At 43.7% G+C, this 13,529-nt stretch overlaps 1 protein-coding gene across 1 annotated transcript in view; it reads right to left on the bottom strand.

Annotated features, from left to right (window-relative positions):
* The window catches only part of ARHGAP21 (Rho GTPase activating protein 21), a 176,375-nt gene that overhangs the window by 86,537 nt on the left and 76,309 nt on the right, over positions 1 to 13,529 (bottom strand). The window contains exon 2 of the mRNA XM_060248353.1: positions 4,633 to 4,815. Within this exon, the coding sequence (XP_060104336.1) occupies positions 4,633 to 4,815 (183 nt within the window). The remainder of the gene's footprint in view (positions 1 to 4,632; positions 4,816 to 13,529) is intronic.

Below are 13,529 nucleotides of genomic sequence, written 5' to 3'. Positions count from 1 at the left end.
AAGGTTGGACCTCATCTTCCACCAATCCAGAGATTGAATCACCGACAATGGAACCTGCAGAATCTTGGACGGGAGATCTCTCACCGGATTCAAGTTCCTGATGAACCAAAGCTGGAGAATCTGCATCCGCAGTCTCACAAAGCGCAGAACATTGGTAGTAGCCGCCATGAGGCCTAGGAGACACTGAATCTGATGAACAGAAGTGCATTTTACCCGCTGAATGAGCTGGACCAGGGAGATGATGTCCAATGCCCGGAAATCTGGAAGGAATGCCAGATGCTGAACGGTGTCCAAAATCGATCCGATAAATTGGACTCTTTATGCCAGGACCAGGTGAGATTTCTTCTCGTTCACTAGAAGTCCTAGTGCACTCAAGAGGCTGAGAACTACCTGAAGATGCACTATGAGTGAAGCATCGGACGCAGCCACTACCAGCCAATCGTCTATGTAAGGAAAAAGCATAATACCCTGGAGCCAAAGGTATGCTACCACAACAAACATGGTCTTTGTGAAGACTCTGGGGGCCGTAGACAGCCCAAAAGGGAGCACCTGATATTGAAAATGGTGCTGCCCAATGGCAAAACGAAGAAACCTCCTGTGACTGGGGAGGATGCTGATGTGGAAGTAGACATCCTTCAGGTCCAGAGTAGCCATCCAATCTCCTTTGTTGATGAGCGGCAGGATACTTTGTAAAGTCAACATCCTGAACTTTTGATAAGCGATGAATTCGTTCAGGCCTCTCATCCATGATTGGACGAAACCCACTGTCCCACTTGGGAACCGTGAAGTACCTGGAGTAGAACCCCTGGCCTTTGAGATGTTCGGGAACAGGTTCTATTGCTTGTTTGCTGAGCAACTTTTGGACTTCTTCCAGTAAGGTAGCTGTAGGGGAAGTGATCACCAATCTGGGATACGAAGGAGCCTGAACAAATTCTCTTGGATAACCCTCCTGTATGATGGACAGGACCCACTTGTCGGTGGTAATCTGCCCTCATGTCTGCAGGAATCTGTAAAGGCGGGTGGGCCCTGAGGAGGGGAGGGGGGGGGAAGGGAACGCCAAAGTCAAAGTCCCTGTTTGGGATTCCTGCTAGCTTTAGACTTTCCCATCTGCAAAAAAGAGGAAAACTTGGATTTCCCTCCTGCAGTGAAGGAACCTTTAGGCTCATGCTGTCCTGTGCGTGGTTTCCATGAACCTTCAGGGGATTTGGAATGGTAGGGCTTCTTAGGCCATTGCTTGGACCATTGGCGAGACATGCTGGGGCTAGAAGAAGATGGATGTACTCCTAAGTTGCAAGAAATTTTTATACTCTTGTCCATCTCCTGTAGGACTGTGTCCGTAATGGAGCTGAACAAACCTTCACCCTCAAAGGGTAAATCCTCGACCCAGGATCTTGTGTCTAATTGGAGAGCGGTGGACCAGAGCAAGAGTGACGGCATAAGGAAATAGCCGAGGTGAGAGTTTTAGCTGCAGTGTCCACCATGTGCTTGGAAGTCTGCAGCTGTTGTTTCACCAGGAGCATTCCCTCCATCTGAGCCTTCTTGGCCAACGTGCGCTTGTCGTCAGGAAGAGAGGCCAGAAGCGGTGAAAGCTGTTCCCACAGGGAATACTGGTATCTGGCCATGCAGGCAGCATAATTAGAGATTTTGATCTCTAGAGTGCCTGCGGAATAGAAACGCCTGCCAAAGGTGTCAATCCTCTTCCCCTCTTTGTCTGGAGGTGAGGCATGGGTCTTCTTAGCCTTGGAAGAGGATGATACCACTACCAAGCTGGGGCATGGGTGGTTGAAGAGGAACTCTGAACCCTGCTCCTGGATCCTATACATATGATCCATATGCTTGGACGAAATGGAGGTTGAGGCAGGCTTGGACCAAGGATCTTTGATGGCTTGCAAGATGACCTTGGTGATGGGAAGGGCTGCTGCCATCGACGTATCTTTTTGCATTATGTCAAAGACTGTATCGTCAATGCCCGGTTGGGGCTGAACCACAGGCAGAGACAGAGAATTCGCTATCCTCTTGATCAGCTCCCCATATGACTTCAAGTCCTCCGAGGGGGAGATGGGAAGATCCTCTGCTATTCTGGATTCTGGGGACGATCCCTCCTGGCGGCCCAACTGCTCTTCGCCATCGTCATCGGAGGTAGATGGTGAAGACGATGCGTTGTCAGCCGATGGTAGGCCGGGGGGTTGATGGGAACTCTGGTCGAAGAAGTTTTCTCAACGTTGGGACCACTGGAACGCGCTGGCTTTCTGACCAATCTCGGTGTCGGCATCAAAGGCTCTCGGCATCAAAGGCTCTCGGCGACCTGGTGGAGAATGTGCCAAGACTCTCGTGTGGTGAGAAGCCTCCGAATACTGATCCCAATCGGGATTCAGGGGTGGATACCAAGGGTAAGGAGAGTGGTAGGGGTAGCCGATAGTTTACCGAGTCCGGTACAAGGTGCTGGTTATTACCTTTAAAGCCCTATATGGCCTAGGACCTGCCTACCTGAAGGACCGTCTCTCCCCGTTCCCCAGAGAGTGCTGAGATCGGGAACACAAAATCTCCTAGTCATCCCCGGGCCAAAGGAAGTCCGCTTAAAATCGACAAGGGACCGGGCCTTTTCTACTATGGCCCCCTCCTGGTGGAACCAGCTGCCGGAAGAGGTGAGGGCCCTGCGAGACCTTACCCAGTTCCGCAGGGCCTGTAAAACAACCCTCTTCCGGCTGGCCTATGACTAGCTGGTATAAGAAACTGCGCGCAGTTATATTGGATGTTCGCTGCCTCTAAATGTTTTAAATGTTTTAACTGTTTAAATGTTTTAAATGCTTTAATGTTTTAAATGGTCTAATGTTTGAATTTAAATGTTTTACACTTAATTCCTATTTATGTTAGACTCCTATGTTGTAACCCGCCCTGAGCCACTTGTTGGGAAGGGCGGGATAGAAATCACAAAATAAATAAACAAATAAATAAAATAAATAGCCACCAAACGGGTAAGTCCACAGCCGTGGGTCCCAGCTGGGGAGAGGGTGAGGGCATCGAAAAGCGTCCGAAGGTTCCCCAAATCTCTCAGGTTGGGTTGAGGTCATTTTCGGTATCGAGCGATCCCTTGAGAAATTTCTACATCTGACGCCGAGCTCGGATCACCGCCCTCCTTAGATTCTGCTGACTGTTCTAGGAGGTCTACCTCAGGGTCGGAGCCAGAAGAGGTCTGTGGGACATCCGTCGGACTCGAGGGGCTCTTCAGTTGAGTCAGAGAAGTGAGGATTTTCACTGGTGGCTTCCCCGAGACGATTGCCGGGTCCTTCGGTGGCGGAGAAGGAGTTTGCCTGTCTTGGCGCCGCTTCTTCTCCTTATGCTTCCTGGGCTCAGCAGAGCGTAAGGTTCCGAATGGGATGCCAAGCCCACACACTTGTGGGGCCGGTCAACTCCCTGGAATGGTTGGGTTGGTTGGCTCAACATTGAGACCGGAACCAACATCGATGCTGGGGCGGCCTTCGAGGTGCTTGTTGACGCCGATGTCGACATCTGCGGTGTGAGGGCTGATTTCACTAGTGCCGTTGATAGTCTCGCTCCTCGATTCTTCCTGGTCTGTTTGGAGAATTTCAAGCAGTGATGGCAAGACTCTACTCGGTGACCTTCGCCAAGGCACAGCAAGCAAAGAGAATGGCCGTCCGGGGGAGGGATCTTGCTCCCACACTTAAGGCACCTCTTAAAAAAAACCCAACGCTTTTCCATAGACAGGGATAGCAAGGGAAGGTGGGGGAAAAAGGGCCCCGAAGGGCAAAAAAACTAACAAATAGTCTCTAAATCTACTTTTTTCCCCTTTTATAACAAGAACAAGGTGAAAAATGAAAACGAAAAAACTAAGAAAGAAACCTGGAGAGGAAAAGATAATAACTACCGACCAGAGTGACCAAGAATAAGTCTACCCGACGTGGCGGTATAGAAGGAACTGGCAGGATATTCACGCCCACCGGGTGGGCATGTGCATTGGGGCTGTTGCTCATGCCTACCGGGGTTCGGCTGCGAAAAATCCCGGATTTTGGAATTACCGATCGGGGATTGGCGCTGGCGCGTCATCCCAGGAGTGTGAAGCACAGAGACCACGAAGAAGATCCCCTGAATACCAATGCTAGAGAGGCAGCTCCAGGAGAAAACCTTTGCTTCTATCCCTGTTTGCTGTGGAAACAGGTGGGCTGCTGTGTTAAACAGGATGTCATACTAGAAGCGCCCCTTGGTCTGATCCAGCATCTTCTAAAGCTCAGTAAATATATATATATGTTAAGGCACTGTTGTAGTTCTAGTCTATAAATGCAACAGTTGTAATTAGTTAATTCCAGTATGTTAGTCATGCTCCACCCAACCCTTTGTATACATTTGTGTTCACTGTCTGCAACAAATTATGGTTTTAAGCAAATAAAGTGAAATGTTGTTTTTGCAAAACCCTACCCCCCCTCAAAAAGGGTGCATAGAACTGCTTCTTAAGTCAATAACACAAGGAAGTTGTTTGCCATTTCTGACATGTCCATCACTAAGAATGAATTTTGAACTGCAAAGAATGTTCTTACTGTAGCACTAATGCAATGTTCTTCATTACGGACATATAAATGTATCTATAACCAACAGGCAGTGAGCCATTTAACTCACCCTTAAGGAAGACTGAACAGCAGACTCTGGAGGGTAAACAATAAAATGCCTCAAAGTGAAGCCAAAACCATGTATGGATCTTCGTAAAACTACAGTTTTGAGGCCAGGCAAAGAGAATGTTTCTTCTTCCTCTCCAAATGAGATGGCTTCGATCTGTTCCTGTCCATCTTTATTTTTCGATCCCTAAAACAAAAGGAAGCATGAAAAAGTTGCCAGGTAGTATGTTCAGCTTTAGCTTTTAATTCACACTTCTTACCCTCTTATTGAAACAAATTCTTTGTGTGGCTCAATCAAAAAAGCTCCTGCTAATTTTACACAAGAAAACTAAGAAGAGTCATTCTGGATCAGACCAAAGGCTGATCTATTCAAGCATTCTGTTCACAGTGGCCAACCAGGTGCTCCTAGGAAGTCCACCAACAGGGAGACTGCAACTGCATCATCCTGCCTGGGCTCTTCAGCAACCGATTTAAGGAGGCATACTACCTCATACTGGAGGTACTGGAGGGAGTAGATATCCATCATGATTGGTAGCCATTGACAGCCCAGTCCTCCATGAATTTGTCTACCCCCTCCCCCATTTAAAGCCATTTTCCAATGCTATCCCATGACTCTGAAGTTTGCTCAGGAGTATTTGGTAAAGGACTCTCTCAAAAGCCTTCTGGTAAACCAAAAAAAAAATGTCTCTATCAGCTCATTCCTTTCCATGTGTTTACTGATACTTTCAGAGAATTCTAAAAGGTTAACAAGAAAGGACTTAATGCTTTAGAGCACTGATCCCCAACCGGGGGAAGGGGGGGGGATGGTTTCAGGATGATACAATTGTGCACTTTATTCCTATTATTATATCATAATATATAATGAAATAATTATACAACTCATGGTCCAATTGCTAACAGGCCATAGACCGGTACCAATCCGTGGCCTGGAGGTTGGGGACCTCTGCTTTAGAGTTCTTTGAAAGTGTCAACATACATGTGGACAAGGAATGAGCTGGTAAACACTGTAAATCAGTGCAATATGGCAGGGATGGCGAACAGTAGCTCTCCAGATGTTTTTTGCCTACAACTCCCATCAGCCCCAGCCATTAGCCATGCTGGCTGGGGCTTATGGGAGTTGTAGGCAAAAAACATCTTGAGAGCTACCATTGGCCACCCCTGCAATATGGTATCAGCAGGTATTGCCTGAGGTCACTCAGTTCCTAATTGCAGTTCCCAACCAAGTAACTGTTGTCCATGCAGTAGCCATGATCCCAAGCATAGTCTTTTTAGTAGGTGTCCTTCTTTCTTGTTGATCAGTGAGAAAGAGTTAAATCCAGTCCTAAATGTTCTGCATTCAGAACAATCTAAATCATTTCATAGCTAAAGGAATAAAGTTGGAGTTAGGAAGTCTTTTGAGTAGCCAAACTGCAGCTCAGGAGCCACATGTGGCTCTTTCACACAAATTGTATGTCTCTCAAAGCTCCCATTGCCCCATCAGCCAGCTCTCTTTAAATCACTTTTCCAAGCAAGCCAGGTGGAAGCTTAGAGAATGCATTTAAAGTTGCTTTCCCTCCCTCCTTCCGGTTCTCAAACATCTGACGTTCATGTCTTGCAGCTCTCAAACATCTGGTGTTTATTCTATGTGGCTCTTACATTCAGCAAGTTTGGCCACCCCTAATATATGGGTGTTTCACAGTGAATCCAGAGAGAACCTAAGTGACTTTTTCTAAGACTAGAAAGTAGAGATTCACTGTTCAGCCTAACTAATTGTACTTCTCATGGCTAAGAAAAGCAAAATAAAAACAGGCAAAATTACATTAGATTTAAAAAAAAATCCAACAGCATGTTTGCAAAGTACACACACCCATAATCATAATGTTCAGGACCAAAGTATAGTTTTATTTTTAAAATATAGTGGAAATAAACTATAATACTGTGCTCTTATAAAGCCTCTTGCCATACTATTTATACAATACGTTTTTCCAATGCACTCTTCAGATTTTTTCATCTAACACCTAAAACTGTACTGTGGGGTTGTTTTTTAATTATTTGCTTGTATTTACCGTATTTTTCGCTCCATAAGACGCACCTGAGCATAAGACGCACCTAGTTTTTAGAGCTGTTTGTGTGAATTTAGAGGCATTTGTGTGAATTTTTTGCAGTATTCGCTCCTTAAGACGCACACACTTTTCCCTCCACTTTTTTGGGGGGGGAAAGTGAGTCTTATGGTGCAAAAAATACGGTATATCAAACCTCCCTCCACAGTGGGGACCCGCAGAGGCGTACATTGCTCTCCTCTCCTCCTTTCTATCCTCACAACAACCCTGTGTGGTAGGTTAAGCTAAGAGGGTGTAACTGGTCCAAAGGTCACCCAGCAAAGGTCACCCAGCAAGAGTGGAGATTCAAATCTGGGTCACCCAGATTACAATCCAACACTAACCACTACATCATGTTGGCTCTCTGCTGACATTCATTTTCAATATACTCATCAGGGAGCCAGAACTGGTTGCCCATTTCAGCCTGATATATACTCAACAGCAAAACTAAAGTTGCAGCTGTATAATAAGCCTAGTCCAACTAAAATTGTTCATGACTGTTCCACTGAAACAAGATAGACATAACTGACATCAGTCTTATTGTTTTCAGTGAGACCTAAACTGCAGTCATAGTCACACTTACTGAGTTCAAAGAACCCAAATAAATATACTAACCACAATGGTTGCCCCCCCCTTTTGGTATTTTGCACACATCTGGAAATCATGGCAACCTCTGGTGACTGACCCATATTGGGGGCCTGAACGAGATTCACAGAGGTGGCCAAATAAAGTCTGCCCCTTTCCTCCCAAGTACTGGTATTTCAAGGAGGTCTCCCATCCAAATACTTGCCACCCTGTTTAGCTTCCAAGATCTGATGAGATCAGACTTGCCTGGGCTAACCAGGTCAGGGCACAATAATTGCCTTTTGATCCACTGGTACCAAAGTGTGGAACAGTCTTTGATCATTTCACTACTGCTTGAACCTTGGATCATGTGTTGGGTTCTCTGCTCAGCATAATGCATTGTCCTACCCACAGCTAGGAACCTTCATGCCTTAAATCATGGATCAGATGCTAGAACTGCTGCTCATATTGATAAATTTTGTTGCTTATTATTATTATTAGTGTCACCAAGGCAAAAGACTAACAAAGGTGTAGTGTCACCAAGGCAAAAGACTAACAAAGGGGGTTTGCCATTGCCTGCCTCTACACAGCAACCCTGGCATTCTTTGGTGGTCTCCCATCTAGCTAATAACCAGGGCTGACTCTGCTTGGCTTCTGAAATCTTACAAGATCAGACTTGCCTGGGTCATGGGGATTCAAAATCTACCTTCATTTTAAAAACATTCTCCCACTACTTTTAGAATGTCTTGTAGAGAATTTATACCTCCAAACATATATAGTGTGCCTGCAAGACTACTTGTAAACACACTCTGATCCACCTGCTATGGTCTACAAAAGTCCTTTGGAAGGTTAGCAGCTCCATCAGATTTTTTTTTTTAACTTCATAATCCTCTTGCCAACTCCTTACCCTTCAAGAGTCTGGCAAAAATGCAATGGAAGCCCTATTCAATAAATTGTTTTCAGCAGCACATTCTGTTACTTGAGAGGATACAGAATGAATATACGCATCAACAATCTGAAACATATATCTTACAAATTATATAAACAATACCAAAGTTAAAAGGAAAGGATTAATTTTCTCAGTCCAGCTACTGGATGTGTAGAATTAATTTTTCATTACTAAAACCCAGAATGGACTGACCTCTCTTATTTTACATACATTGCTAAAAAAAAAATACCCTTCACCTCAATTTCAGCACATCATGGTTTATTCGTGGTTACAAATCACAGTTCCATCACTAATTACTGTACTTTATCTCCCAGTCAAAACAGAAAGTAAAAAAATCAAAGATACATCTAGCCATCTTGATTCCAACAGCAGCCAGCCAGATTAATTTAAGAACAGAATCAGAGACATTCTTCTGAATGGTCTGCCTCCAACATACAGAATACAGAGATATACTTTCTTCTGAATATAGAGGTACCGATTAGACATGATAACTAACAGCCACTGTATACAAAACAATCCTTCACTAGTTTGCTGTTTAAAACACACAAACAAACATCTAAGCTACTGACTGTTACCATCTTGTGACAGATCTGTGAATTAATTACCTACTGTGCAAAGAACTACCTTCTTTTGTAAATTCACCTTCTATGAATAGTCACAAACATTCAGGCACATTTCATAACCAGTTAGAGCTCAAACCGTGCTCATTCTCAGGGTTTCCTTTGCCTGTATCTTAACCATTAAGCAAAACAATCCTAGTGACATCTATGTACTATTTCCCAAGCCATTTTTTACATAAATATCAAGGACACGTACTCGACCACACCCAAAACAGCATGCTGCTCTTCGGCACCTCAACCTGAATCGTTTCCAGCCTCTTCGAAACATGACTCTTACAGAGCATGTTATACTATGTCTCTCTCGAAAGAGTGACCGCTGGACACTGAAGGAATGTTGGTGAGGGAGACAGTTGGAAAACAGCAGTGCAGAGAATTGAAAGAAAACAGAGTGGGGAGAATGTTGGCTGAGAGAATCATAGAATTATAGAATTGGAATGTACATCCAGGGTCATCTAGACCAACCCCCTGCACAATGCAGGAAATTCACAAGTACCTTCCCCTGCCCTCCTTCTCATAATCTGCCTAAGTTCACAGAATCAGCATTGCTGTCAGATGGCCATCTAGCCTCAGCTTTAAAACCTCCAGTCCACCACCTCCCAAGGAAGGTGTTCCACTGAGGAACCGCTCTGTCAGGAAGTTCTTCCTAATGTTTAGTTGAAAACTGATTTAATTTCAACCTGTTGGTTCTGGTCCAACCTTCTGGGGCAACAGAAAACAACTTCACACAGCCCTTTGAGCACTTGAAGATGAAACTGGAGAAAAGCTGCTTAGAGCACCTCTGCTTCCCTATATCAACCTTTGGGATTCTTTGTTACAAACTGACTTTTTCCCATCAAAGAATCCCAAACTCTGGAATAGGGAAACAGTTCAAAAGTACAGTGAGGGAAAAAAAAAACCTTTGCAACCTCTCTATCTGTTCAACTCCAATGTTATCTTCAAACCAGAAATAAAAGTTAACTCTTGTTTGTTTAACCCTGCTGGCAGGTTGTCTCGGAAAGAAACACACACACAGCAAATATGTTACAATAAAATTTAGTTTTGATTATTCAGATTTCCCCCCTCTAAAATATTTAGAAATCAGAAAACCAGGAAGCAAAATGTGCTTCCTACAAAGACCAGGTTGGTCAAGGGGCATGGATTCACTTTACAACATACGTACTACAAGGCACTGAATGGAGGGGGGCGGGGAGAGACTGGCAGACTGTGGATCCAATCAGCTACCGAATTCACCTGGAATTTGATCAAACCCATGAGGACATTCCCTTAAAATAGCAAGTTAAGAATTTAATACGTTGCATACTGCAAAAACAAAGTAAAGCTTACATTTCTCAAGAAGTCATATAACGAACCTGTCTATATTCCAAAAAATATGTCCTGTCTTTCGAACATGATGGGAAAGGCAGCACTAAGTAATCAAAATCATGCTCTCAATTGAAGTAACAGGAGAACAATAATTCCTTATAGCTGAATCACTGTCAAAATTTGACAAGAATAAATGCAGTATCAAATTGGTGGCAATCATGCATGTATAATATTTAAATGTACTAAAGGTTGCTTTATTGTATGTATACAAAAAGTGACTCCAAAATCAGCCCAATTAAAACACACAGCCATGGCTATCTTGTAACACAGTTTGGATGGATTTTTTAAGAGCGCAGATTCAGAAATTTACTCACCATGGTCAACATGGCAACAGCCTCACCCCACAACAGCATAACAACTTGGAGCTGGGTGGGGCGGTTAGTCCTAAGGCCATGCTGTTTCTGAAATGTCACCTCTCTCTCAAACCCAAAGCACAGCATGGACAAGTTCAGCACTAAGGTGAGGGACAGGGGATTATTCTTGGCCTCACATTTTGCTTTGACGGCACACTGAGCACCTCCAAAGTATCACATGACATCAGAGACAAGAACCCAGTTTTCCCCTGATGGAAAGGTAGAAGCCTGGTGAATTGTAGATATCACATAAAAAAAAGAATTAAGATAGATTAAAAGTCTGTCAAGAAAACATCATGATGTGATGTCACCCCATGGGTCAGTAACAACTTGGTGCTTGTACAAGCGACTATCTTTATAACTTTTAATTGCAGTTCAATGACTACTAGTATGACGCTTCCACATTTGGAGATCATATCCCTCCATGTAACAAATGTCACAGATAAAGTACAGTGGATGGCTGTTCCATCACACTCAGCTTGTGAATTCCATGGCTGTCTTCTGCTGAAGTTAGAATGCTGGAATAGATGGAATTTGCTCTGATTCAATAAAATAATCAGATTCACAACCCGCTTTTCAAGATCTACACCGACTGCTTTGAGAAAAGTAAGGACTCCAGGAACAAATCTAGTTGCCATTCCTACAAATGGCACTTTTGAACATACTATTATTTCTTTTTCCTTCAACATTATATTAATTAGTTACTAAAGAACTTCTTTCAGTACTGTAGGTGTAGTTTTCTTTGCACAAAACACAAAAATAGAGGGTGACCATTAAAAACTGCTTAGAGACAATGGAACATTCAATGCAGATGTTGCAGTGGTGGGCCCCAAAACGCAAAGCTCTTCGTCTCTTGTTTCATACAGTATGAAAGATTAGGCTTAAAAGAATAAAAACAGGCTTGGTATAAAAGCACAGTGAGCTGAACACTGGAATATCCATTAAAGTAGTAATTAAGAGCCAGAATATTTAAAACCCTCATAAGATATTGTTCACTAGTTTGCTGTTTAAAACACACAAACAAACATCTAAGCTACTGAGTGTTACCATCTTGTGACAGATCTGTGAATTAATTACCAACTGTGCAAAGAACTACCTTCTTTTGTAAATTCACCTATGAATAGTCACAAACATTCAGGCAGATTTCATAACCAGTTAGAGCTTAAACCGTGCTCATTCTCAGGGTTTCCTTTGCCTGTATCTTAACCATTAAGCAAAACAATCCTAGTGACATCTATGTACTATTTCCCAAGCCATTTTTTACATAAATATCAAGGACACGTACTCGACCACACCCAAAACAGCATGCTGCTCTTCGGCACCTCAACCTGAATCGTTTCCAGCCTCTTCGAAACATGACTCTTACAGAGCATGTTATACTATGTCTCTCTCGAAAGAGTGACCGCTGGACACTGAAGGAATGTTGGTGAGGGAGACAGTTGGAAAACAGCCAGTTCAGAGAATTGAAAGAAAACAGAGTGGGGAGAATGCTGGCTGAGAGAATCATAGAATCATAGAATTGGAATGTACATCCAGGGTCATCTAGACCAACCCCCTGCACAATGCAGGAAATTCACAAGTACCTTCCCCTGCCCTCCTTCTCATGATCTGCCTAAGTTCACAGAATCAGCATTGCTGTCAGATGGCCATCTAGCCTCAGCTTTAAAATCTCCAAAGAAGGACAGTCCACCACCTCCCAAGGATGGTGTTCCTCTGAGGAACTGCTCTGTCAGGAAGTTCTTCCTAATGTTTAGTTGAAAACTGATTTAATTTCAACCTGTTGGTTCTGGTCCAACCTTCTGGGGCAACAGAAAACTACTCTGTACCATTCTCTGGGGCAACAGAAAACAACTTCACACAGCCCTTCGAGCACTTGAAGATGAAACTGGAGAAGAGCTGCTTAGAGCACCTCTGCTTCCCTATATCAACCTTTGGGATTCTTTGTTACAAACTGATTTTTTCCCATCAAAGAATCCCAAACTCTGGAATAGGGAAACAGTTCAAAAGTACAGTGAGGAGGGAAAAAAACCTTTGCAACCTCTCTATCTGTTCAACTCCAATGTTATCTTCAAACCAGAAATAAAAGTTAACTTTTGTTTGTTTAACCCTGCTGGCAGGTTGTCTCGGAAAGAAACACACACACAGCAAATATGTTACAATAAAATTTAGTTTTGATTATTCAGATTTCCCCCCTCTAAAATATTTAGGAATCAGAAAACCAGGAAGCAAAATGTGCTTCCTACAAAGACCAGGTTGGTCAAGGGACATGGATTCACTTTACAACATACGTACTACAAGGCACTGAATGGAGGGGGGCGGGGAGAGACTGGCAGACTGTGGATCCAATCAGCTACCGAATTCACCTGGAATTTGATCAAACCCATCAGGACATTCCCTTAAAATAGCAAGTTAAGAATTTAATACGTTGCATACTGCAAAAACAAAGTAAAGCTTACATTTCTCAAGAAGTCATATAACCAATCGCTATCTATTTTCCAAAAAATACGTCCTGTCTTTCGAACATGATGGGAAAGGCAGCACTAAGTAATCAAAATCATGCTCTCAATTGAAGTAACAGGAGAACAATAATTAAGGATTGTGGAATCTTTTGGGCTCAAGTGCCGTGTTCTACTGGCGAAAGTTTTCCTTCCAGATGTTTTGTTCTCGGCTGCGGAGAACATCCTCAGTGGCGTTGCAGCCGGAGCAGGCGCTCTGACCTTCTTGGCTGCTGTGTATTGAGCCAATCAATGCACTCAATGCACAGCAGCCAAGAAGGTCAGAGCGCCTGCTCCGGCTGCAACGCCACTGAGGATGTTCTCCGCAGCCGAGAACGAAACATCTGGAAGGAAAACTTTCTCCAATAGAACACGGCACTTGAGCCCGAAAGATTCTACCCTAATGATGTTACCAGCCGTGAAAACCTGAAATCTTTGAGAAAAACAGGTTGCTTACCTGTAACTGATGATCTTCGAGTG

This window comes from Heteronotia binoei, chromosome 10 (assembly GCF_032191835.1).
Source record: "Heteronotia binoei isolate CCM8104 ecotype False Entrance Well chromosome 10, APGP_CSIRO_Hbin_v1, whole genome shotgun sequence".
Lineage (NCBI taxonomy): Eukaryota > Metazoa > Chordata > Lepidosauria > Squamata > Gekkonidae > Heteronotia > Heteronotia binoei.
The sequence above is the reverse complement of the archived record's forward strand: the minus strand, read 5'-3'. Positions and strand labels throughout refer to the sequence as shown.